Source organism: Hyalella azteca, unplaced genomic scaffold (assembly GCF_000764305.2).
Source record: "Hyalella azteca isolate HAZT.00-mixed unplaced genomic scaffold, Hazt_2.0.2 contig11462, whole genome shotgun sequence".
Classification (NCBI taxonomy): domain Eukaryota; kingdom Metazoa; phylum Arthropoda; class Malacostraca; order Amphipoda; family Hyalellidae; genus Hyalella; species Hyalella azteca.
The window spans coordinates 105,971-133,646 of record NW_025941461.1 but is presented as its reverse complement, the minus strand read 5'-3'; the positions used below and the strand labels follow the sequence as shown (position 1 = coordinate 133,646).

General features: G+C 38.1%; 1 protein-coding gene across 1 annotated transcript in view; it reads left to right on the top strand.

Annotated features, from left to right (window-relative positions):
* Positions 1 to 402: 402 nt before the first annotated feature.
* The window catches only part of LOC125178631, a 73,317-nt gene continuing 46,043 nt past the window's right edge, over positions 403 to 27,676 (top strand). Inside the window, exon 1 of the mRNA XM_047882847.1 lies at positions 403 to 623. Within this exon, the coding sequence (XP_047738803.1) occupies positions 602 to 623 (22 nt within the window). The 5' untranslated portion in view covers positions 403 to 601. The remainder of the gene's footprint in view (positions 624 to 27,676) is intronic.

Below are 27,676 nucleotides of genomic sequence, written 5' to 3'. Positions count from 1 at the left end.
CAGCTTCAAGGTTGTCGGAGACACTAGAATAGTATACCGATTATCTCTAAAAAAATTCGAGATTAAATTAGCTCTAAAAAGTAGAAAAAAATTCAACAAATGTCGACAACACAATTTTTGAAAAAAAAATGATGCTGGTTTCAAGTGTATGTATTGTTGAGAGATCACATTTTACCGTGCACGTCTTGTACAAGATTAAGACGTACTTGCTTAGCTATTGTTCATAATCTTTGACAGTTATTCCTGTGACACAATTCAGCACATTCATTTTAGATTATTCTCTTGAGCAATAAATTATTGCATATGAATTCTCTGTTGTGAACTCGACCTCGAACGACCGGGAAGGAGGGGTTGCGATCGACTGACCGTTTCAGTGCCATGTAGACCATCGTGTTGTGTGGAACTAGTGTGCGCTGGTGTCTTCTTTGCCCCCATCGTTTCCCTCCTCTGCTTAGTTGTTGTTTTTGTTGTAGATGTGTGAGGGAATGATGGTTAGAAGTGATATATGGTGTCTAATGTTTATCTGATGATGGCCTACAATGTTCCAATTCCCCCACTTTTGATATAATATCGAGAAGCAACCGCCCAATAGTGGAAGACTATGTCTCTTCTCTGCGTCACGGGTGAGTTGAGATAACCTTGTATTCATTAAAGTAGAATGCTATTTATGAATTGGTAATGATTTATGACGCTTTTGGACGATAAACAAAAAATGAATTTAGCCTCTAAAATGATTCAGTAATCAGTCCTGACATTGCAATCGGGCTTCAGCCAAACAGCGGCCTAGCAGTCTTTCAGCAACCTAGATTTGCCGACTTCGTTCAAGCCTCATTTGTGGATATACTTAAATAAATTGATGCTTCGATATCTAACGTGCCCAATATCCTCATGATTATAGTTTTATATGATGTAGTTGTCATAGTTTTCGTGATCCATGTATTTTTGATTGATGTATCAGGACAGTGACTTTTTGCCAGCTTTGTATCTGCCTGGGCCGGGGGGATGCAAATGAAATTTTACCATTAATTTCCATCAAGTGTAATTAGCCATTTTCTGCAATGTCCATTGAAGTGATATATTTGCCTGATCTTCCGGGGATACATTGGGATACATAGCTTCTATTGTTCCTTGGCAAATAGATTATCCGACTTAAAGGGTTTAGCATACATACGGATACTGGTGCAGTGAAGCTGGGGCCATACCATCAAAAACAGTTGTAATTTCGAATGTAAACAATCACTATCAGCCTGAACTATAATCGTATACGAGAAATTTGCCGCTACGCGTAGCACGTTCCGATAGTTAGGGCTGCTGATTTGGACGCTGGTATGAAAATGTCAAACTTTTTAAACTGGAAATCGCGCACCTCAATCCTTTGGTTTTATTATGAATTAGATAAAATACATATAATCTGCATGAGGAGTCGGGACAGCCTCATGCAGGCTCTGAAATACGGCGAATCAGATACGTTGCACCAAAGCGTGATATGTTCATTACGTATGGATACATACAGATAGGCGTATAATCTCAACGACTAAAGTATTAATTACTATTCTGCAAACTGCAAAGGCAAGCAATAATTCGTTTTTAACGTAACTAAGTCTTTCATACATCTTCAAATGTTCTGTTCGAGTAGGTGTGCTAATTGGAACCTTCATGCTTTTTTTCACAAATTCTTGGTATCCACCTAAAAGAATCTATTCATTTAAAATATCTATTACATATCTGTAAATGTTTGTAGCCCGATGATGGAAAAATATAGAAGCTGATCAATCTTGTGTGCCTATACGGGCTTGGTCAGCTGCCCAAGGCCCCCAGGTGATGTTCCGAGCGCGGGATATCACCTGGAAATAATTTTTTAAGGCAAAGTCACGAGATAATAAAAATGCAGGATAGAGAGTGAAATTTCAGTTTTTATGTTCACTTTTGTAAGTGTTAATTTTATTCAAAGATAAGCAGTGGTTTCCTACAAATTTCAAAACGGGACTGAAATCGAATTTCCATACGTTGTTTGAATTTGAACGGAACGACTCTACAACGAATGTAATAAAGTTCCGAAATTATTTACGAGGATTAAGTTACGATGCATGGATTCAGAATATTTTAATGTTTTTTAAGTAAATAACGTATATCCATCAAGTTTATGAATTTAGGATTTCAATTTTACTTCCGCGATGGTTCGAAATTTTTGTAACTGAGTGGCACCACGTCAAGACAGTAGAATTTTCATGGTCGTTTTCTACAGCCTCTGAGCTCACGGCTCGTGACCGTGATTAGATCGTGTCTGGATCTCAGTTTATATAGTTTCGGCAAAGATTGAAGCGAGGTTGGTGTTTGGCTTGTGTCATCGAGAGTGACAACATTTAATTCAAGGTACAAAATATCATTCTATAGGAAACGAATTTTTGTTATAGTCTGTTTTTCAGCCTTCGGGTGACTTCGAATTTCTTCAGGAGGTCTTTTTATTTTGAGGCTTTTATTCTGAAGATGCATTAAATTAGCTGAAACGGACGAGCTCCCAAGGTATTTTTTTCGCATTAATTACCGGCGCATTGAGTCTTTCAACGGGGCTGCAAACGTGCCACGGAAGTATGACGACACGCAGTGTCGCTCTTCGCCACAGTTTTGGCCGGTTTAGGGCTTTTTGTGCCTCAAAAATGGCTTTCTTCATAGAAATTTTTGAAGAAAAAAGTTCATAACACTTCATTCATACACATTTTGACTCTATAAGCTGATATCAGGCTTCAAATCAATCTTATTGATAACTTAAACGAGTAGATTGAAGGGATTTGAATTGTCTTTACACTTTATTGCATAGATTGTCTTATTGTTGTTATAGATTCTACTTCCAACGTGCATTATTTTCATGTTTTCCTTCTATTTTAACGCGCTATCACTTAGACTTTTTAATTTAATGATCATAGACTCAATTGTAAATGTTCATTCTATGTGAAAAGCAAACGATCTTCATTCTACGGTATTGGCGGCTGTTGTGTACGCACAATTAAATTCGGTAAATTACTCGAAAGCGTTTCAATTTCTGTTCATATAGTGTAAGGAACAGTGCTTGAGTAAGAAAGTGCTTGAGTAAGTGCTTGAGTAAGAAAAAAGTGTCAGCTATTCGTGAAAACCATACATGGAAACTTCGAATTGCTTGCCCATATCGGCCATTGTTTGTCTACTTGGTAACTATTATAAGATTTCGGACAAAGTACGGTGAATTTTTATGCTTTGTGCCAGCCTCTTGTTGGCTGTGCCAATTACATTTGAATTCTTTCTCCCAATTCACCAATTCACACTTTTTCATATAGTAGGCATATCGGGGGATAATGATGATCCTTCTATGACCTGGTAATTCTTCAGGAATAATTCACGTTTTTTTCGATTTTGTATTATCTGATAGCGTGTTGCATATCGCCCGTAAAACCAATTTCTCAGAGAGGTTACCCACTTACGAGGGTGGAGATAATTTCGTGCTTTACAAGTTTTGTATAATAAGTTGGTATGTATAAAAAGTTGTGTGCTAAGTTGTCATGTATAATATGTTGTAATGTGTGACAAGTTGTTACGTATAACAATTATGTTGTGTATATAAGAGTTATTATGTATAATAAGTTGTTATGCATAACGAGGAGTTATTATTTTTTGCATTGTTTTCCTGCTCACGAGCTTGAGCCCCATCACAAGTGGGCTTGCCCATTGTCAAATCCATCATTAATTTTACAATCCTCATAGTGTAAAATAGTTGGATTTGGTTCACTCAAAATTTTTAATTTGCATAAAATTTCGTAGGAATAACAAAGTTTTTAAGTAAGAACTTCTGCTTCTAAATTGCTGTATCATTCTCTCAGCCTTACTCTCTCTCCTCCCTCTTTTTCAAGGAAGCTCTCCACGACGCCATTTTTTTGTCTCCCAACGATGTAATGGCCGTCTTGCAACCATTAATTTAATATTTTTTCTTGATGATTCACATTCAACAGAGCTGCCGCTCCTTGCAAGCTGATGAATTTTTAATGTATTCTTCACATATCAGCAGCTAAATTATTGTAGAATGTTCACTGTTTTACTGTAGAATGTTCACTGGCTCAGTAGTTCTAATTCCTCTTCAAGCAACTCATGGATTTTAAGCGCATGAAAAGAATGTAATTTTAAACAAAATTACAATATGAATGCACGAACTTTATGCAGAGTACGAGTAAAAAGCTAAAAACGCTCCCTGCATGTAAATGAATTAATGATGTTAAGTTGGCACTACACTCACTGTGATGAAGTGATGATGTTGAGTTGATACTACTCACTACTAGTTGACACTACACTACTCACTACTAGTTGACACTACACTACTCATCAGTGTATACGCAAATGGCTGCATACTACAGTGGGTGCAAAAAGTATCCTGACACAAAGGAAAAACTTTATTATTTGAACCTTTACCTTAAAAAATTGCAATTATCAAGTCAACATTTATTGATATTGTTGTTTTGATATGATATTAGTATTTCCCATGTAAATTAAATTTATAATAGTATTTGTTTATGTTATTTTGTTAGATAAGCTTTAATTACATAAAGTCTTTCTTTTGTGTCGGATACTTTTTGCACCCACTGTACGTATAGACTGATTGCATCTTATGATACTCGAATTATTGTTCTCGAAAAGGCAGTCATTGATTAAATATTATTTAATGTCATCCCAATAAATCATCCGGATTTTATTGAAGATTTTTGGCCGCAATCAGTTTGGCAGTAAGAGCAGCATGCTGCGCGCCTAGCATCGCTTTCGCCTAGCTAACGTTCGAACGCGTTCAAAATATGTTATAGGCATGGACATGAAGCGAATTAAATAAACGGAAATATTTAATTTTGAACGCTTTACTGGGTTTAAATTTTGCATCGAACTTCATTTGAAGTTTTGTGTATGATATTGATGCAGTCTATTTCCTTTTGATCGGTGACCACACCTTTTTAACCCTCTACCAACCTATGTCACTCTCCATGAACATAAATGTTCTTTCAAATTAAATTATACGTAAACTATCGAGTGTAGCAACCTGAGGACGGTTGTACGCAGCAGAGAACATTTTAAAGTTGTCGTACGTGGCGGCAACCATCAGTGCAAGTCATTTTGCGCTTACTAGAACGTATCCTTTTTGGGAAGTAGGCCCGTGACAATATTGCTCCGGTTACTCATGTCAGGCGGTAGAGGCACGGCTCTCGTGTGTCGATTTGGTTCACAATTTGCCATCCGGAACGTTTAGTTACCCATGAGCTTATCCAGACGATCCCAAACAAATGGGATCGTCTGTGGGAACTTTTCGAGGTTGATCGATCCCAATCTGGATTGGGAAAGTTTTGAGATTTATTTTTATTTATAGCCAAATCAATGTCTAAAAATTTACGTCATTTCAGTGGCTGTAATTTAGTGGTGAGCAAATTACTTCCAAAGGTTACTCCTACAGGTTTACACTACCGGAACCTATTTTTGATATGAAATCAATATCTATTCGCATACTACCGGTAGTATGCTCTACGAGGCCGTTGGAGCAACTTTTAGCACAACGTTGGAATAAAAAAACTGTTTTGCGTGTTTGGATAACAAAATGTTCCCAACAACAGCGGCTTGATTGACAACAATCCAAAACAATATTTAATTACGTCTACGGTAAATATTACTATTCTTTCACAATACTAAAACAACTGTAACTACAACAAACAACGTAACGTCTCAATCGTTAACAGCAACAATGACATTTCCAGCTAGAGAACCAATATTTAATTACGTCTACGGTAAATATTACTATTCTTTCACAACACTAAAACAACTGTAACTACAACAAACAACGTAACGTCTCAATCGTTAACAGCAACAATGACATTTCCAGCTAGAGAACATAACGTCAGTGCCAGACGTATATCTCAGCCTCCTTCCTCTGGTCCGCGCTCCAATTTCCGACCTCTTATTTACAGAGCTTGCGTTGGCGCTGCTCTGAACAGCTCACGTGTCAGGGTCACGGCTTGTCTACAAACAACTATAATTCCATGCTGCTATGAATCTTCATAAAATAGTTTAATGTATGCTTGCGAAATTATGATTTTTCGTTAGAATGATTGAATTTCAGCCATGAATATCGGGCTTATGAATATTGGATTGGATCTCGGTCATGTCAACAAGTTCAGGTTAAAAGGGTGGAATATGCATAACATAAAGAGCGAATAATTTTTCATTCTTTTTTTATCAGCGGATGATGTTATTAACAATTTATTAAATTTCAACCCCATGCATCATTGTTCTCATTACAACTACTAAGAGAAGTTCAGGTAGTATTTATAAGTTCTTCGTTTTGTCTCGCTATTTACAGATACTGTCATGACTGTGTGCATAGCTGGATCTCGTGACCGTGACCTACAAACGTCCACGTGTGTAGGTCAGCATTTATCATGTATATTCGCTGACGTGATGAGCTGCGTCGCCTGTTCCTTGCCGCTGTGTCTGTGTTTTCTCTATGTAACTTTATACATGCACGGTTTTTGCCGCAGCATATGTTTAGTATGACTTTTCATATTATTTTATTGAAAATTATAAGCCTTAATTATCTGCTGTTGACCCCATCGATACCACATGACTAATTTACGGAAGCAATTCAAGTGCTTATCAGTGTTGAAAAATATGACTCTCAACAGGCTTGTGTTTCAATAATAGTTGGACCGAACATAGTCTCATTTTAATCCTCACTCTTTTTTATCTTTCTTCAGATTTTTCAAAGTAGGTAAACCTCTAGCCTGAATAATTGAATTATTATTCGTTTATAATACTGATCTAAACGATGGTTAATTTATGGAGCGGATGTTCTAACCCTGTTTGGTAGAACTTACAACCCATATCTGTGAAAATGAATGTTTGTTATTATGATTATTTATGTTGTGCAAGAAGCTCGTATCGGAGCATCGCATGTCTGAACGCAGGTGTCTGTACGCTGTATGATTCTATTGTGTAAACTGAATATCGGTAAATTTATTGCTTTGCGAATGAAAATTGGGCTGCACACGTGTCCTTCAGAGAGTTTATATAAAAAATTTACCAAAAAAAAAATTCTTGAGGCGTTGTCCTAATCTAATTTTCCTCCGGCAAAAAAGCTCGCACTTTAACACTTTAGCTCAGTAATTATTATTCTAGTGACGAATATGACAGCTGGAACTTTCAATTGCCGACGAAGCGATTATAATATATATATGTTGCCAAACCATGCCCCATGTTTCAATGTGTTCAATTCTTCAGTAAGGCAGTCAGCTTGATTCACCTAGTTCGTCAAAATCTTAAATTTATTTTAAACTTAGACTGCCAACTGCGATACAACTCGTTTTGCGTTTATTTTCATTTTTTTGTGCTGCTATGTTTAAACTTGGAATACATCTTTGCTAATACCGACAGATGGCTTCGATACCAATACGAACAGATCAAGGCTGGCTTGCATGAACTGTGAAATTTACGAACACGAAATACAATATAATAAAATAGTATTAATTTAATAAAAATAATATTGAAAATAACGACTAGACAGCTTGAAATGCAGGTACAATATATACCTATGGATTCAGATAAGTTTTTCACAAACAGACTCCGTACAATTTCCATTTGCAATAAAATTTCACCAAAAACTTTTTTCCCCGCAACATTGACGTCTTGCTATTTATATTCGCCCTATTGGATGTTTATATCGCTTTACGCGTGTAAATTTCTTGCGCAGCCTATAAATTAGTTTGCTCCTCCAGCAATGAGAGAAATTCAAAAATATTCGTCTAACAGCATTTGTACCGTAAAGTTCATCATATCGCACTTAAAGTGTTTTCTTGGTAAAAAAGGTATTCATTGAATTTGTCTTTAAATATTCGAATTTCACGTTAATGCATGGAAACCATCGTTATTATCTCCAAAGTCGGGATCTACTTCAGGCTCGGAGAAGTTGTCACCATCACTTGAAGTATCAGAAGGTTCATGACCGATATATAATGTAGTTACCATCCTTGCCAAAGTCCCATCAAATTCTGAAAAAACTTAAATTTGCTTAGGTCTCGACTTCATTTTAAGTCGGTGGTCTTTACTTAAATATTGTTTGGTTCAAAATAATAACAATAATTGATAGAGCGAACACTTACGAAAGACTTGAATGTATAACTTAACTTTAGAGAAGCGACAATGTCGCGGCACGAATTTAATCGTTGCTGGCCTCAGCGGAGACTTTGCAAGCCCACGTGGCAGTGAACGTGTAAACTCCGCTCTAATCAATATCTTCTGTCAGAGTTTCTTCTATAAGCTCGTATTGCACTTAGGTATTTAAACTCGGTAAGGTAATAGTTGATGAGTTCGGATGCTGTTCAAAGTTTTTTTTATACCTACTGACAGCTTGATTGGCCAAAAAGTCGGTGCATAAATTTTCTCGCGATTTCTTATTGAAGGCACGTTAATTATGTCATAATTATGTATCGGGTGCACGATACTTGTGTCATGATTATATATCGGATGCACGATAGTTGTCATAATTACGTAACGGATGCAAAATAGTCATGTCATGATTATGTATCGGATGCACTATAATTATGTCATAATTATGTCCAGCATCATCGTTTTATGTAAGTAAGATTGGCGGTCCCCGTAAAAACTTCACGATGTCATCGCTTCCCACAACTTATCTCGGCAGTTTCTTTCAGTGTTCTCAATATTGTTTGTTAATACGTACTTATGTTAGTCCCATATTAAGTTATGCCCTTCTGTACAAACGTTGAAATCCTACTGTCGTCATTCAACCACAGATGAAACAATGATGGTAAAAATTAATTTCATATTTTTGCCATATTTTGATGACAATGAGTTTCTATGTTCTTGTAGCGTGCCACAATTTCTTCAATCATAACCTGGAAAACAGATCGCATTTGCCACGCTCCACGTGAGAGACATTCTGTATTGTTTTATCCACATATTGGAAGCGTGACTCGTGGACACGTGTAGTTGCTGGCTCGTTGTGAGAGCGAAATTGTATTAGCTGACCAGCATCTCATGTCACCTGGCTTCTCTTTTGAGTTTTAAATTTGTAGGTCAGACACAGCGATAGCTAGAGCTGCATCTGAACGTGCTATACATGATTGGTTCTCATGGATGCTTTGCTCCGGCGCTGAGCTTTAAAAAATTTTTAACGAAAGAAAATACAACATTGGGTCTTACTTCTTAGATGAGCAAACTGCAAGCTTCAAGTAATCTTATGATGAAATGGATTACAATATTCAGGATTCGCGCATTAAACTGAGTTATTAATTAAGTGGAAGGTGCTTTCATGCTAGGGGAACTTACGTTGAGGTTTGGGTAAACGCCACGTGTTATTTGATTGGTCTTCGTCTCTGAATTTTTCTGTGGAAAAAAAGTTAACCAAAACTTGACGCTTGCCTGCTACAAATTCTATCGAGTTTGTGGCGGCGTTTTCAATTCCCCGACGCCAACGCATCAGGAATGACAGATGAAAATTCGCCTTTACGAATTTTAGTCACGTTATATATCGTATTTTTTACTCCTCATTATGGATTATCAAGTGGCATTGTGATATGCCGATTTGTAATCTCTATATTTCTCCGTTTTGTATTTACAGATGATGCATTATTTTGTTCTAAACAGTATAGTGGCTTACCGTTTTTGGAAACGAAAATTTTGAGTTAGTACAATCTTAATCAAATTTGTAAAAATTTACGTTCCTCTCAACATCACACATCAAATTTTCTCTCCGAAGTAAAAGTTCTGCTAGGTAAAAGAAATCATTGAAGTGGCATTGCTTTCAGGAGTAATATTCTGCATTGAGCGCTAATGTGCTGTGCAAGTGTAATTTTTCTTCGTCATTTTCTCCCTGTCGCTTTCTACTTTTCTGACTTATGTTGTAAAGAAAATAAAGTTCCGGGTAAGTTTGCTATATTTTCATCGACAGAAAGCATTTGGAAGTCCAGCTTCTTCATCATTCCAAAAATTTTACGAATACGAGAACAAACAATAGAGTTAGAACAATGAGTTAAATGAGTTTTCAATGAGTTAAAACTTTTAGTGCCTTCCTTATAAGGCTTAGATTAATATAAAATATTTTATTTCAGTTCATATTAAGAATTGTAAATCAAGAATTGTACTTAGTAATGCCGGTAATATCCTGCTTGGATATTATTATATTAATTAAAAGTGATTTTGCAGTTAGTCATAACTACTGTGAATAATTTTGAACCAGAACTCAATTTCAAGCATTGGCCGATGTAAATCCGTCATTTCTTTGCTGATGCGTAGTGTGGTCACAACACTGACCCAAGCATGATACTCATTCATATTTTGTCTGTACGGTACGTCACTGCCCTCGTTGCCTTATACAGCCTTGTGTTGATACTTGTGTGAATTATCATGTCATAGATCAATCTATCGGTTGCCGATATTTCACATTTTCAGATTGAAATTGCATAAAGTTGAAAGGAAAAAATAATCTCGTGATTAAGGCCGAAGCCAAATCAATTTTATCGTTAGATCCAGAGTTAGTTTTATACTTATCTATTGCCCATATATGTCTAATATATGGCATGGAATTATGTGATTGAAGGAAATGATTCAAACTTTGGATGAGTAACATTTACGTTGTTTAAGCCTCGTTACCAACGTTAGTTCAGGATTGAAAAACTGTAATACGAACTTACTTAATTGACCACCGGCTGCCATCCGCAACTTCGGACCTCCTCGAAAAAAGTTGCGTCGCGAAGAGTTAACACGTCCTGTCGTCCACCACGTACACGTCCTGGCGTCCACCACGTACACGTCCTGGCGTAGACCACGTACACGTCCTGGCGTCCACTACGTACACGTGGCGGCCTAGGTACACGTAACGGCCTAAGTACACGTAGCGGCCTAAGTACACGTAGCGGCCTAAGTACACGTAGCGGCCTAGGTACACGTAGCGGCCTAACTACACGCAGCGGCCTACGTACACGTAGCGACCGAAGTATATGCATGTAGCGACCTAGGTACACGTAGTTGCATAAGTACACTTAGCTGCATAAGTACAGGTAGCGGCCTAAGTACACCAAGCGGCTTAGGTACACGTAGCGGCCCATAGACACGTAGCGGCCTAAAGACACGTAGCTGCAGAAGTTCAGGTAACAACCTAAGTGACCGTAGCGGCCGATTGCTCGTCCATGATTGCTGTGTTTAGCCTGAAGAAGCCGTCAGTGTTTGGCTGACGGAGCTACGAACTCTTAAGTATTTATGTCAGCTGGGCCCCACAGCTTGGGTCGTCTCCCCGGACCTTTAGGCTGGTGGCGTCCGCAAATTTGCTATTACTGTTGATTTGCGGGCGTGATACTTGTCTTGTAAAACTTTTGTTATTTTCTGTTTTATTGATATTGATTTGAAAGATGATTTGTTGATATGATGTTGATGGATGCGCGTAATTTTCAACTTTAAATATTTTTGATTTCTATATCATGATACATCGATTCATATTTATCAAAACATAATAATATATCATCAAGGGACACACGGTTACACGCGGTTTATTTATGAAATTATTCATGTCTTCACTCTGTAAGGTAAATATGAGCATTGAGTAACTTAAATATTTGTCACAGAATCGTTGAAAAGTTTGTTGATCACGTTCTCTGTTCGCAGTGAATTCTTTAATAAAAGTGAATTCTTTAATAAAAAAGTGAATTCGTAAATATAAATTGAGTTACTTAAATATTTGTCACAGAATCGTTGAAAATTTTGTTCATCACGTTCTCTGTTCGCAGAGAATACTTTAATAGATTTATTTGAAACCGTTAGTAGAATTTGCCGTGAGTCCGAGGTAATTATTATTTTTTATTATTTTCAGTATTTCTTCGTGTCAAGGAAGCTTAGAGTTTGCAATTGATGAACAGAAACTCAACTTCCTGGGACAACTCATGCGGATGATCAACGTGCACGTGCACTCAGAAAATAACTGCTTCATATTGTCCAAATAGTGTCTCACTTTCTTACAGCACGAGCAGAGAGCGGACGTATATAAGTGACACGCCGCACACCACTGGAACAGGATGACCTACATCAGGGTAAAAAGTGCATCATTATTCGGAAAAGACATCTCGTATTTCTCTGATTGTGCCAGAAATTCATGCCGTTGTGTGAAATTTCCCTGAATTTCTTTAACTTGAGATTTCTTGAGTTCAGTGATACGAAGATTGGACTCGTGTCGCAATTTGCCTACAATACCTTACTTTCACCTGCTGCGGTAAAATGCTGTTCACTGGCCAGTTCTTTTTTGTTAATACATAAAAAACTGAAGTCGCGAAAACGTATATGTAAGAATTGATTAAGCCTTGGAGACTAATATGCCCATGCTGCTTTTGGATCAACATCGACATGAACGTACTGGAAGAAAAGATTTTTTACAAGTGTAAAGCCTCTCTTTGCTTTTATATATATTTTTCTCAAAGCTTCATACTTGCATACTACGCGTATATGCACAGCCTCGATACATTGTCAGTCTTCTCGAAGGTTGTCCAGCCCGAGACATTCAGTAAGGATGAAGCTTCACCAATGTAGATTAGGTTAAGTTTGCTTGTAAAGAATGTGTACCTATGAAATATATATAGCCTGTCATGTACGCAGGTGAGGTATGTATTTCGAATGACCCGTGCTAGCACACGACAAAAATCTAGTTTTTTTAACTGAACAAATTTCATTTTATAATCAAAATCGTGAAAATTCGATCATGATAGGCTAGTGAGAATTGGTATTTCAGATGACCCGTGCTAGCACATGACAAAAATCCAGTTTTTTAACTGTACAAATTTCATTTTATAATCAAAATTGTGAAAATTCGATCATGATAGGCTAGTGAGAATAATGAGAACGCCATTGACCCGCTTTCTCTGACCATGATCGCATAGTTTCCCCAGTACTGGCCGCACACTTGTCAATTTCTCTCATAAACTCTCTCTTGATAATGAGTGCTGCAATCGGAGAAAGCTTGGGGCGAAGGTTGAATTTCACTTTTTAATGTAGAATGAACACTTGATGCAGAGTTCTGTCTAAAGAATTTTGTTTTCATGAAGGAAAAGATACCTAAATTTATATTTTATATAAATAATGTTTTTGGTATTCTTCGCCCTTCGTTGTTTCTCGAGCTATAATATTGGGCTTGATATTTGTATTAAAATCGTGTTTGATGTCTTGTTTAATCTGTTATATACTTGTTCATGATATTTACTCATAACCTACTAACGCTACGTTGAAGAGATAATATTTCAGAATGACGTATACAAACTGCCTTTAGCTTCAATAGAATAATTTTACGATCTCGACTGCTTATTATCTTCTAATTTTGTTGTATTAGGGATAAAAAGCATAACATTTTTTAAGTAATCAAAAGAAAATTGAGATTAAATGGTTACCTATATCGTAGAAAGTTTTTACTTTTGAGAAGATTTTTGTGTTTAGTTGGAGCGCAAGGCATGGAATGCGGCTCACCTTTATCAACTGTGCATTGAAATGATAAATTGAAGGCCGTTGAATAAGTTCGAGCTACGACGAACTGTTTATTTGTATTAAAGCGGCAAACATGATAATTTGCACACAACCGAGGCTACGAAGGATAACTTCCACGCCTACCACTTTAATATAGTCTGTGGCTTGACCTTATAAATGAATAGAAGTGAATGAAAATACGCAAAATTTGTATCATTCGAATAAAAATCTACTGACTAAAACATTTAAGACAAGCAGGAAAGTTTTGCCTGATGTGTATCCGAACAATCGACATCAAACTGTCCTGGCTCTTTTTTATTCGATTCCTTACTGTAGTGATTTTATCTAATCTCTGTTCGAAATGAAAGAATGTCTAAGAATCTTAGCCGAAATGATTGTCAACGCAGCAACAAATGCCGCAGCCGAAAGACTCGTGACTACACTTAGGGAAATTTGAGACGTGATCAAATAGCGATTCATTTTATGCTCCTGTGTGGGTCATCCTATGCAAGTTTTCCGCGGAAAAAGCTCGTATCAGTGCTTCCAGCAGAAAGTGTGTAACCATTCGGACAATAGGACCCCTCCATTTTTCAGAGTGTATGCGATAGCCTTGACGTTATCAGAGATCGCGTTGACGTCAGGGATGCTCGTCTGATCGCATTTAAAATGCAGTCCAAGGCATGCATGCGTCAAGAGATCGCCTGAGAAAAAGTCTGGCATTTACTTAATGGATTCTGTGGCAGCTTACTGCATTATTTTGCAGCGTTACAACTATACACAGTGTATTTATTACATTTTATCTATGCAGTTCAATGAGGGTTAATCCCAGATACGTGTTAGCTGCGATGAGAGAGGCCGGTCGAGGTAAAATATGCATTTATTGTGAAAATTAGTATTTTATTTGAGGGATCTCGGGGCATTGAATCTTTGATTAAAAAACTTAACTTGCTTTGATCCTTTGTAATTAAAGGTCTGTTTAAATTCACGATTATATTCCATGACTTATTGAGATACTCACTGATGAATCAATGTTACACGTTCTATATTTTTTTCAAAAGGAGAAAATAATTGATCATAAACCAACGGATAAATGCATTTGAATTGCATTGTCTGATACAAGGATCATAGATTATTCAATTTCTGATGTATGAGAAATGCAATATTTATCCTTGTCATTGTATTAAGCCAATGTCCCAACTTTTATCGTTTATACCAACGGCATAGCTACTAAGTTGTTCTTTTGCCGCGAAAACAACATTTAAAATAATAATAATTTTCTGTATTATAATATGAGATTCGATATAGTAGGAAATCGATGACGATTCTTATAGATACATTTTTATAAAAATCGTCAAGAGACTACGTGCATGTTTCCTGTTTGCATTATAAAGCTGATAAACGTGTGAGAAAAATAATGAATAGCTGAATGTCTTTATTGTATAGAGAGGTTGTGCTATACGACAACATGTTTCATAGAACATAGCCAACAGTTAATTAGGAATTCTGAGTGAAAAAACTATCGATAGTTTTTATATTTTTCTGCAGATTGTCTCTATTTTTCCTTTGATGTTGTACATATTACTGGATGTAACTGAATTCTCGGGCACATTAATCATTTTGCTTGCTAACAACCCTCCCTTCAATACACTTACATAAATGTTAGGATATGGCATACCTAGCGAATAACCGGAGTCCGAAGCACAGCTTTTCGCCTTCAGACGATATCATCATTTATTTCTGNTTATTTGTGTGATTTAGCTTTTATTTATTAATCGAGATAAGTCTTACCTTTCGTTCGTTACAAGTCCAGTGCACGGCGTTACCTATACACTTATATCTATAATCCATTCAAACCTCATATAAATTCGTTGTATTCGCAGTCTGTCGTTTCATCCAATATTAGATTTTTCTCTTCCTTGCTGGATTGTTAAAAACTTGCCCATGGAAAAATCGAATTATCGCCAAATATCGAACGGATGACTGCATCGAAATATCAATTTAACGTTTATTTACTGGCGTGACGCCCAATTTGCATGCAAAATATTCTCAATATTGGTCATAATGAAGGTAATTTAAGAATAATATATCGAATTAGTGCTTAAAATTTTTCGGATCTTGAACTGAGTTGTCGAGTTGATAGATCAATGTCATTCCCTCGAACCTGCAGCGTACCGCTCGACCATCATTTACTTTTTATTCAGTTCTATCCACTAGCATGAGCTTCGCTTAAAAATATATGACTAACAAAATCATTGATCGCTGAGACAGACATCACAGTTGGCATAGTATCCTTCTCATATCTATACGTCCAGTGCTAAGAGAAATTAAATGCCTTAAATGTTGCATTAAAATAATTCAGAGATGTTATAACCGATCAAACTTTTGATGCAAAATATATCTACGCTGGCGACACTTTTATTTGTGTTGCTTTGCTATTTAGCGTGGTTCTATACTTCAAGAATATCCCTTTCACCCAATTATTTTTGGGGTCTGTTCAATAGCACGTATTACAGTAGGGTTTGGCCTAAAATTCGTATTTAAATTTTGTGTAATTTGCTCCTCACTGTCTCTTGCACTGCTGTTCGAAGAAAAGTTCGATACTATGCACGAAATGCTTGTTGTTAGCCATATGTGCTAAACAAACATGCGTTACTTTTAAGTTAATAACTTAGAATTCGTTATCAATACAGCAATTTGAGTGCAAATAATCCAAGTGAAGCTAACAAGCAGAGCGAATGCTGCTGACTTCTCGAATCGTAGGGCTGAGGCGAGCGCGAGTCGCTTCATTGAAGACGCGGTTCGCCTTGTATCTCATGAGATGACAATTAATTACAGGCTGATGGATCGTCATGTGTCTGCCGAGCGTGACAGCTGCTCCTCCTTACTAGGCTCATTTTAAGAATTCCTCTAGCATGAAATAACGTTTATAACATGAATTAAATTTCCAAACCCAACTCATGGTTCCGACGGAACCAAGCTCATGGATCTGACATGTCCTGCAGTTGTTCGTGGTCTGGTCACGGCTGGTCGGTTCGCTTGGATGGGTAAAGGTTCAATCTTTTAATTGGTTCTTTATTGTTTCTGAAGTAAAATGCATCACATGGTTATAATTCAGGAGATTTATATCAGTAAAACGATACTAGCAACTTGAAGACCGTTTATTGAAGCGAGTTGTATACATCGCTCTGTGCACAAGCAGCAATTCACCCGGGAAAACTGATTGGTCATATTATCCAAATATTGACTCACTTTGTGGATTATGCAAGTATTATTGCATGAAAAGCCCTTTTGCTGGTCCAACGTGGGTCAGGATGACTCACACAAGGCTTAACTGCATAAATATTTGAAAAAATGCTCACTCATTTCCTGCGTGTTTGGTGCCAACTCAGAGCTCTGTGGACACTCGTCTAACTACATTGCGCCTGACTCTAATTTATTACCTTTACTTTTAATCCACTATACTGAAGGTTATTGACCTCAAGGGGAGGTTGTTGAACTTAATTCTTGGCCAATTCTGATGATATTGCACGTGAAAATAAATGGTTACGTTTCGTTCGTTACACAAGTCCCGGGCATGGCGTGACCTACACTTAATCTATAATCCATTCAAACCTTAAATAAATCCTGTGGATTCGCACTGTAGGCCATTTCATCCAATATGTGATTTTTATATTTCCTTTCTGGATAGTGAAAAAACTTTCCCACAGTAAAATCGAATTGTCACTAAATCTCGAACGGGTGGGTGACTGCAATGAAATATAAGATGAGCGTCTATTTACTGGCGTGATGTCCAATTTGTCTGCAAAATATTCTCAATTTCGGCCCTACTTTTAAGAATAACCTATCAAATTAGTGCTTAAAATTTTTTGGATCTTGAAGTGAGTTGTCGAGTTGATAGATCAACGTCATTCCCTCTACCCTGGCATAGCTTGACCCATGCATTTACTTTTTATCCAGTTCCATCCACTAGCATGAACTTCCTATAAAAAATATGACTAGCAAAATCATTGATCAGCTGTTACAGACATCACAGTTGGTATAGTATCCTTCTCATACTTTTATTTTTTTTTACTTCTCATACAGCATCACTTTTATTTGTGTTGCTTTGTTGTTCAGCGTGGTTATGTACTTCAAGAATCTCACTTTCACCCAATTATTTTTGGAGTCTGTTCAATGGTACGTGTTATAGTAAGTTAGTTCGCAAATTCGTTTTTAAATTTTGTATAATTTGCTTCACAGCTAGCGTCCCTTGCACTGCTGTTCGAATAAAGTTAAACTATGCAGGAAATGCTTGTTGTTACGAGTGTTATTTCTAAGTTAATAACATAGAATTAGTTATCAAGTTAGAAATTCGAGTGCAAATAATGCAAGTGAAGGTAACAAGTGGAACGAATGCTGCTGACTCCTCGAAGCGCAGGGCAGAGGTGAGCGCGAGTGGCTTCATTGAAGACGCGGTTCACCTTGTATCTCATGAGATGACAATTACGAGCTGAAGGATCGTCGTGTGTCTGCCGAGCGTGACAGCTGCTCCTTCTTACAAGGCTCATTTTAGGAATTCCTCTAGCATGAAATAACGTTTATACCTTGAATTAAATTTCCAAACCCAACTCGTGGTTCCGACGGAACCAAACTCATGGATCTGACGGGTCCTGCAGTTGTTCCAGCCATGCCTTGGTCTGGTCAAGGCTGGTCGGTTCGCTTGGATGGATACAGGTCTTTTTTTTTGGTCGTGCGAATAAATCGGCAGGTATAGTATAGATATTTAGATCCATATCTCATGGCTTTGTCATCTTATATCTATAGTTTCTCTTGTAAGCTCTTCCGCTAGATAATTTTGTTCACTAGATAGCTTGTTATCGGCAGTGAGGCGCATTTCACTTACAGAAAACTCAAATAGAAATTTTGCTTCTTTGGAATTTGTCTCTATTTGGAATCTTTTATCGGTTCTTTGTTGTTACTGAAGTAATATGCCTCACATGGTTATAATTTAGGAAATTTAAATCAGTAAAACAATACTAGCAACTTGAAGACCGTTTGTTGAAGCGAGTTGTCTACGACGCTCTGTGCACAAGCAGCAATTCACTCAGGAAATTGATATGTCATATTATACAAATAATGACACACTTTGTGGATTATGCAATATGCAAGCATTACTGAAACGCCCTTTTGCCGGTCCAACGTGGGTCAGAATGACTCACACAAGGCAAAACTGTATAAATATTTGGACAAATGCTCACTCATTTCTCTGAGTGCCAACTCTGAGCTCTGTGGACACTCATCTGACTACATTGCGTCTGACTCTAATATATCACCTTTATATTTAATCCACTATAATGAAGGTTATAGACCTCAAGGGGAGGTTGTTGAACTTAATTCTTGGACAACTTCTGAAAATATTGCACGTGAAAGTAAATGGCATAATAATTCCGTTGNCAACTTCTGAAAATATTGCACGTGAAAATAAATGGCATAATAATTCCGTTGTGTGTCTTGTATGATAACAATATATTTCATCATCAATAACAATTATAATTACGAAGACGAGGCGAAAAGAAGCTAGCATTTCTTGGTGTTTATGACAATGATGGTAAACAAGTATATACGTTGAGCATGTCTTTTCGGTCCAATTAGGAGGCATAACTTTACGTGCGGGTTTGAGCATCAGACAAATAAGTTGAAGCGCGAGAATGTTAAGTTTACTGATGCTAGTGACCATCGTTCTTTTCTCTTACGGAGTATTTTTCTTCTTAAATTTCGAGCTCTCAACTTGATAACAAACGCATGGTTTACTTTACACGGTACAGATGCTCGTAAGTTTTTGCGCTCTCATTCATCCGTCAACCAATCAACTTTGGCCTCAAAACTGCAACAATCTCTGAATTTAAAACCAAACTTTCCTAGCATCGTGGGAACCAACAGCCGGTTCTTGGTCGTTTTGGAGCAGTTTGGTGCCGAGAATTGTTTCATATTAAAGTATTTGTACGTGACACTGAGGTCGTCGAACCGCTGGACACAGACAAGCTGCCTGCGCTTGTTGACTCGCTCACTCATCGTTAAAACCTCATTCATGCTTACCACTTTAATATGCTGGTAGTAACAAACATGGTTCTCAATATTCTATCGCATCTGTCAGCCCTGTTGTTATAGGTGGCAAGTAAACATGTAAAAAGTGAGTGGTGAACAGCTTGATGTGCTAAATAAGCTGTTCAATACAGTGTAGTTGTACCCCGTTAACTGGACAATATGTTGACCGACAATTTAAGTGGAAAGCAAACGCCAGGTAAATTTATGGTATATGTATGGAAAATTTTTTTGACCGGTTCTGCCATAAATTGGAATCAAAAATACAAATTTATCAGACTAAATTCACGAGGAAATTTTTTTTCAATGAAAAGTGTGTTTGCAGTAACCCTCGATTTCATTTTGAGTGAATGAGTAATTTAACCCCATGACGAAAAACTTCGTACTCCATTACGGAAAATTTAACCCCATGACGAAAAACTTCGTACTCGTTAAATTCGTACTGGGAATCTGATAATCGTGGACTTGATTGAAATGATCGAAATAAATTCGTTTTGTAGTGACCTGATTTCTTTTCTGACGCAGCTTATGTAATGTATATCGGCAATGAAAATTAGTTCGTCATTTCTCAGACGTATAATAATGAATTTTCATGCCGGTGAATCGACTCAATTGATTGCGTTCATCTGCGGGTCTGTGTTCAGTTGATGCCAATAAATATGTAGTTTGTCCTGGTGCATAACGCCACTGTTTGCCCTGATATGTTCTCATATTGACGTCACTTGCAGCTCGGTTCTTGTGCGTCACTAATCGCCGTCCTGCCATTGGTGGATAACCACTTAATACTGCAAAATAATAATTATATTTCAAAGCGAAAGACAGAATTTACGTTTCTCAATTCAATACGACATTTTATTCAATATTAGTAAACCCAGCCAAAGCATAACCAAAACTCAAAAGTATTCAGTAAATATAATTTACTCGCCAAAAACCGTCACCCCACAAAATCATAATATCCGTTTTGTATTATTTAATTCATTTATAAATTCGTTAAGCCAAACCTAGCCACACGTTTAATCCAAAACTGAAAGAAAATCCAATAACTCTTAGCGCATTTCGAACAAAGGATGTGTGTTTCCGACGTAAATTAGTTTGTCCTTCCTCTCAAATTTTATGATTTTCGACTGGAACGTTGTAATGAATTGTTAGATTACTGAAGTGAACCACGCACCTGTTGGATGTTCGTCCTTGCAGCACACCTGCTGTGGGGGTGTCAGGGTGGGTGGGTGTGCACAGCTGCTCTGACTCACTCTACACCTGCTACTTGTAGCTGCTATTGACCTTCACTTGTGTCGTGTGCACTGCTTCTTCACCTCTATTGTTATGTCGTGTGCACTGCTTCTTCACCTCTATTGTTATGTCGTGTGCACTGCTTCTTCACCTTTAATTATTGTCCCTCGTTGCGTTCACGTCTTGCATTTACCACATTTCATTACCATTCAATATACCATTATTGCTTGCCTTCCATTTCCGCACTGTTGCTCGACGTACATTTTCGCTATTATAATTAAAGTTATCATTGTATAATTTTTAATTTAAGTAAAGCCCCAATATTCCTTTGTTGGAATACTGTTCCTTCATGGCTATTTAGCACCGCTCTTTCACCTTTCACTCCCAATCGTCACGCTAATACCCCCTTTAATTTTATTTGTTTATTAATTGATCCTGTTCTGTTCACTCTCAAAACTAGTTTGCGTTCTGCGACTGCGCAGCTGCAGCTTCCATGCGCTCTGCAGTTATCGTGACGTCATCGCCTCTCCTGCGTTCATTTAAATGCCAGCAAAAACGTCCACTCAAAATTAATCTTGCGGTCCAGCCACGTGTTGCAATTTTTCAAAGTGTCAGTTTTTTGCCAGTCTTACCATTGCACAAAATTTGATGTCATCTTCTTGTCATGGTTTATAACCGATCAGACCCATCGAACTCATCGGCAGGCGTTGCTGACAAAATACGGTCGATTTTATCTATATATACCGCCATTTGATTTCTTAAATAGCAAATTCACTAGAAATTTAAAAGCGAAGAAAATTCACCATATATTTTTAGTAAACTGTAAAGCTTTCATATTCTTAGTCCCTTTCATCCGCATTTTCAAAGAGTACGGCAACAAAATAAACAAAAATTGCCCGGCAATATTGATAGCGACTTTATTATTATCTACTATAGGGAAGCATATAAACTAATGTTTAATTAGTGAATAGAATCTTCGCTATTAGAATTCTGATCTCAGTCTGTTTGTATTTGAGTCCATGATGAAGTATTCTCGTATTCTATTATCCTGACTTCAATGGCGGCTCGTTATATAAGAAGTTTGCTTTATAGTTTACGTACATGCACTGCACTAATATTCTATTAAAATAATAGCCTACGGATGTAGCAACACATATTCTATTACCCTTCTAGCCTACGGACGTGGCGATTCTTATTTTATTATCGTGATTGACGACCCCTTTTGCTACTTTAGATAATTATTATTATATTATTCAACACAAGTTGATACTGTTTCTTAACAATTTAATTTGTAAAATATAACGCGAAGCGATAGATGTTTAAATTTTCTCATTAAAAGAGGATTACAGCGGTGCTTGAAGAACAGCCTTTTAAAACATCACTTGAGCGGAAGATATCGCGAGTGTTCGGCCTGTGGATGACAGTTCGTTAGTTGGACTTTATTTATTATTAATTCAAAATATATATTTAGTTAATTATATCATTTGGAACTTTTTAACGTCTCAAAACGGTTAGTATTAAGATCACTTGATTGTTTTAATCGCAAATTGGCCAAGAATATAAAAACAAAGAAGATAGCAAGAAAATTTGTCATTTCTTTATAAGAAAAAACGTTTCGGGGTCCAGCTTCATCGTCAGTTCGAGAGCCTGAACTGACAGGCTGTATTTTATACTGACAATGCAGCTGTGCTGCGAGATGTTGTCTCTTACAAAGAAATGATGAGTTTTCGAATAATTTTCTTTCTTTTATCACTTTTTTTTTGGGCGTCGTTGTTTGGCGAACCTTGCATAATTTGGCAGAGAAATATACCCAACATTCCGAGATGTTCAAAAATATTTATTGTTCGAGCTGAAACATGAAATGCAGCGCTCTAGTAAAGCTTTGTTTATCGCGCCGGTTATGACATTATATAGCAGCTTAGTTGACTACTATATTTTAATTTGCTTGAGTGCAATCAGACGACGCAAAGGAAGAAAAATTAAACTTATTGCTTGGATTACTAAACATTTATGATAAATTAAAGCAAGAAAAATGTGTCGCTTGAATCATCATTGTGATTATTTATTATAAAATTAACCGTTCGATGTTTCTTACTGAAAATGCGAACCCAAGAACCTTGAAAATTTATAATATGAAAATTTTCACTTAAAGGTTTATGTTCAATGTTTTGTTATTATTTATCGAGACCAATTCCATGACGGCCGTCACTTAAATCATCTTTCCACTTAAACAAATATCATCCAGGTGGTTCATTAATGTCCGAATAATTGATAAACCTAAGGAAGTAATCAGCGATGATCTGCGTGGCTAAAAAGATGGATAATTATCCTTGAATATTCTCCAACACCTTTTACCTACTATAAATAAATTGGTCACGATATCAAAATTGTGACACACTTTTTCACCCATAGCACGAGCAGAAAGCGTTCGTAGCACTGATAAATCCTAGATTGGGTCAGAATGGCCCAAATAATTGTAAATCGTGCATCACTGTGTGGATAAAGTCTTACTCGTTTATCTGAAAGTCTAACTCGTTTATCACTGTTTCACGTACACTCACTTGTTACGTACCAGGCCCACGCTACGGTTCTGGGGACATCTACTAATCGGTTCTGTTCTCACCTTCAGTTTCCAGTTGATTTGTCTTGATTCTTTTTGAGAACACTAATCTATTGAATTTGCCTGCTCTTCTATACAGTGAATTTGCAAAGTCTCGTTTAATTTAATGTTGTATTTATTCGATAGATTCTATAGCTTAATAAATCTTATACGTATGTTCTTCTTTGCGTTGAACTTGACCAATAACACACTTATTGCATCACGTGTACTAACATAGGTACTCACCTCCAGCCTCTTCTACGCATTCACATTGCTCTCAAATGACCATAAATTTAAAATGTGTTTTCACCAGAAATTATACACATATAAACTTTAATGTCGCGTATAATAGACTGTTGTTAAATTAAATAATTTACTTCGTTGCTGGGGTGAGAGCGTCGCGGTTTGATAACGCCCACGGTCGCTGCGCACGCTTGCTGGAGCGCGAGGCTCAAGTGACCAGAACAAGTCTAGGACAAACAAGCCAGTCCACTAATTGCAGTGTCTTCATGCCGGCAAGTGGGCGTTGATGCCGTCATGTAGGCGTCCTGATGCCGTCATGTAGGCGTCCTGATGCCGTCATGTAGGCGTCCTGATGCCGTCATGTAGGCGTCCTGATGCCGTCATGTAGGCGTCCTGATATTGGTACTGTATGTATAGGCGTCTTGATGTTGACATTGGGACGCCTACATTTCTATGAAATGTAGGTATTTTGTACTTTACGAGGGGCGACCCTGAGGCACAGGACTGCCTGTGTGGTGGGTGAAGTTTTTTGAGAAACGCATTCACGCAGCATGTGCTAGTGCTAATGACATTCAACAGTTAGTGTGCTACGCGTTGCTGCCCTAGAAGGTCGTGTTCCGGTTCCCTTATAAATTTTTTTTGCGGCATTCCTTTCGGGCATTCGTTTTTTTGAAGATGTCTGGTTTTCGTGGACAACTTGCTGCCGTCAAATTTCGCTTTCTTCTGATAAATACTGGAGAGGAAATGCTACAGCCAGCCAACAAAGATGAGGCTACGGGTAGAACACAACTTTTTGAGTGGTTTTACCGCTTCAAAAAAAGAGGGAAATGTCAATAGATGGCCAATCTCGCTCAGGTCGTCCTTCCACTAACCGCACTGAAGTAAATGTTGACAAAATTAGGGACCTAATCTTGGAAGAACGACGTAGAAGTATTGACGAACGTGCGGAACTGTCCCAAGTGACTTGGAGTTCAATTCAGCAGATTCTGAAGGAAGATTTTGTACAAATAAATACTTTTTCAACAATCATTCCGTTTTTTGGGGGTCCTCCCTCATATAGTTAATTACATATAGTTATAGTTATACATTGAAACGAATTTACAGATGAAAAATGACGGGACACTGAACCATTTATCGATCGGTTAACAAATATTTACAACGACGAGAGGTCACATTGTGTTTACGATGTTTTCAGCTCAATAAGATTCCATCAGTTCACAATACATGTCGGAACCTCTCATGTGTGATCCTTATAATTATCACGCTTGAAATTTCTTCCCACATTAAGATGTCTGATACTTTTAATTTGATTTTATAAACTTTACGAGCATTCCGACGGCTTTCAATTCGTTGTCACAGACAAGTGTGAGGAGGCCCTCACTTCATCAATAGCTTACGTGCCCACGATATTAACTACGCTTATCTTATCTGCTACTCGATTATCTGATGCCGCTGTCGATTATCTGATGCCGGCGAGCGCAGTCCAGCCAGGGCCCCAAAAACTAATATGTTTGATTTTTGTGGCTTCTACTTGTTACGTGGTACTGGATGTCTGGCCTGCCTGGAACTGCGATCTCTCCGTATCTTAAAAAAATTAGTTCAATTTGTCTGAATAAGTAGACCTGGTATTTTTACTTCAGGTTGCGTATGGTTGAAACAAGGATATACGAACGTATGATGAGTTTACTGGTCTGTTCTACCTTAGCGCGGACACTGGTTCAACCACTTTCTCATGTGGGTACCACCACTTTCTCGAGTGGGCACCACCACTTACTCCGTCTGGGCACCATCATTTTCTCGTGTAGGCGCCACCACTTTTAAGTGTGGGTACCACCACTTCCTCCGTGTGCATGGCACCATCATTTTCTCGTGTGGGCACCACTACTTTTGCCAGAAATTATGTAATGTTTGATGATGCATCTGAATCATAAACATTCACAACGATAATGCTGTCGTCCGGCCTGCAATGTTTATTTCAGTCTGGACTTTCACCAAAAGCTGGCTCTCTGCCAGGCGCCTGTCTCTAACGTGCACTGCCAGACGCTTGTTGGTGCTGTGCACTGCCAGACGCTTGTTGGTGCTGTGCACTGCCAGACGCTTGTTGGTGCTGTGCACTGCCAGACGCTTGTTGGTGCTGTGCACTGCCAGAGGCTTGTTGGTGTTCCAGTTAACAGAGCACAGCACGTTACGGCTGCCACGACTGCAGTTCTGCACTGGACGCTTGCCACGACTGCAGTGCNATGAAACATGACCTCTGAATGCATTGAATAAATTACAAATTTGACGTTCCTCATCATCATAGTTGCCTTCAATTATAAGTTTAATGATATTGGGTGCAATTGTTGCCTGGTCGCTGAGAGGGTGACTTGCGCATTGTTGTATTGAGTAACGCGATGTTAATGTTTGCAAAACGCTTATTACGAATAGTGCATTGTAGTTATCAACAAATTAATCTTGAATTAAAATATATTATTTATAATTCAAATGATCGCTGGTTTTTATATTTGTTTATTCTGCTTGATTTTATGAAATATTCTTGATTTTTTTAAATAGAAAAGTAGATCATTTTTGAGAAGACACTTATGTTGACTTGAAGAGGATAGTTACGTTGACTTGAAGAGAAACGCGACGTCTTGAGGTCGCCGACGAGGAACCGTGACGCCAACTGCAGTGTGGCGCCTATGGTTGCTGCTGGGCTCCTAACATCGCTGCTTCTCAATTACTTGCCATGTTGATTTGTCAGTCGTGCTGCCCTGATTGCTTTTATTGTCTTCACATAGGTATACTGAATTATGTCTTAATTTCTCCTATTCTTTAATTTACCCCCTTAAACTTAATTTCCCCTACTTTCCCCTTTAAATTGATGTCTGAATCGCGTGCTGTTTTTAAAAGAACAAGCGTTCCAGGAGAGCTCAACGAATGCGAAAATTATGGTGTGAGTTAGCTAATTTTTCCGTTATGAAAATGGAGCGAAAAAATAACTCAACGGAAGTATTGACCTACATTTTTAGTGCAAAGTTCACATCCATTCCAATTCACGTTGGATTAGCAATACTGACTGCCCACGCTGTCGTGAGGTTTACCCGACCAATTTTCCGCAGGGGATTCGTGGTTTCTTGAAAATCCGTTTATAGATAAACTTAGACCAACACGTCAGGATACGATAATCTTGGACCAAAGCCTCGGGACATGATAGATAAACTTAGACCAACACGTCGGCACATGATTATCTTGGACCAAAGCGTCGGGACATGATAGATAAACTTAGACCAACACATCGGGACATGATCATCTTGGACCAAAGCGTCGGGACATGGTAGATAAACGTAGACCAACACGTCGGGACACGTAGACCAACACGTCGGGACATGATAATCTTGGACCGAAGCGTCGGGACATGATAGATAAACGTAGACCAACACGTCGGGACATGATAGATAAACGTAGACCAACACGTCGGGACATGATAATCTTGGACCGAAGCGTCGGGACATGATAGATAAACGTAGACCAACGCGTCGGGACATGATAATCTTGGACCGAAGCGTCGGGACATGATAGATAAACGTAGACCAACTAGAGTGGGCGATCTCTCCTGTCTCGGTGAGATAAGAGTGGGCGATCTCTCCTGTCTCGGTGAGATAAGAGTGGGCGATCTCTCCTGTCTCGGTGAATAAGGAGTTGGCGATCTCTCCTGTCTCGGTGAGATAAGATAGTGCGATCTCTCCTGTCTCGGTGAGATAAGATAGTGCGATCTCTCCTGTCTCGGTGAGAAAGGAGTGGGCGATCTCTCCTGTCTCGGTGAGAAAGGAGTGGGCGATCTCTCCTGTCTCGGTGAGATAAGAGAGTGCGATCTCTCCTGTCTCGGTGGGATAACAGTGGGCGATCTCTCCTGTCTCGGTGAGATAAGAGTGGGCGATCTCTCCTGTCTCGGTGAGATAAGAGTGGGCGATCTCTCCTGTCTCGGTGAGATAAGAGTGGGCGATCTCTCCTGTCTCGGTGAGATAAGAG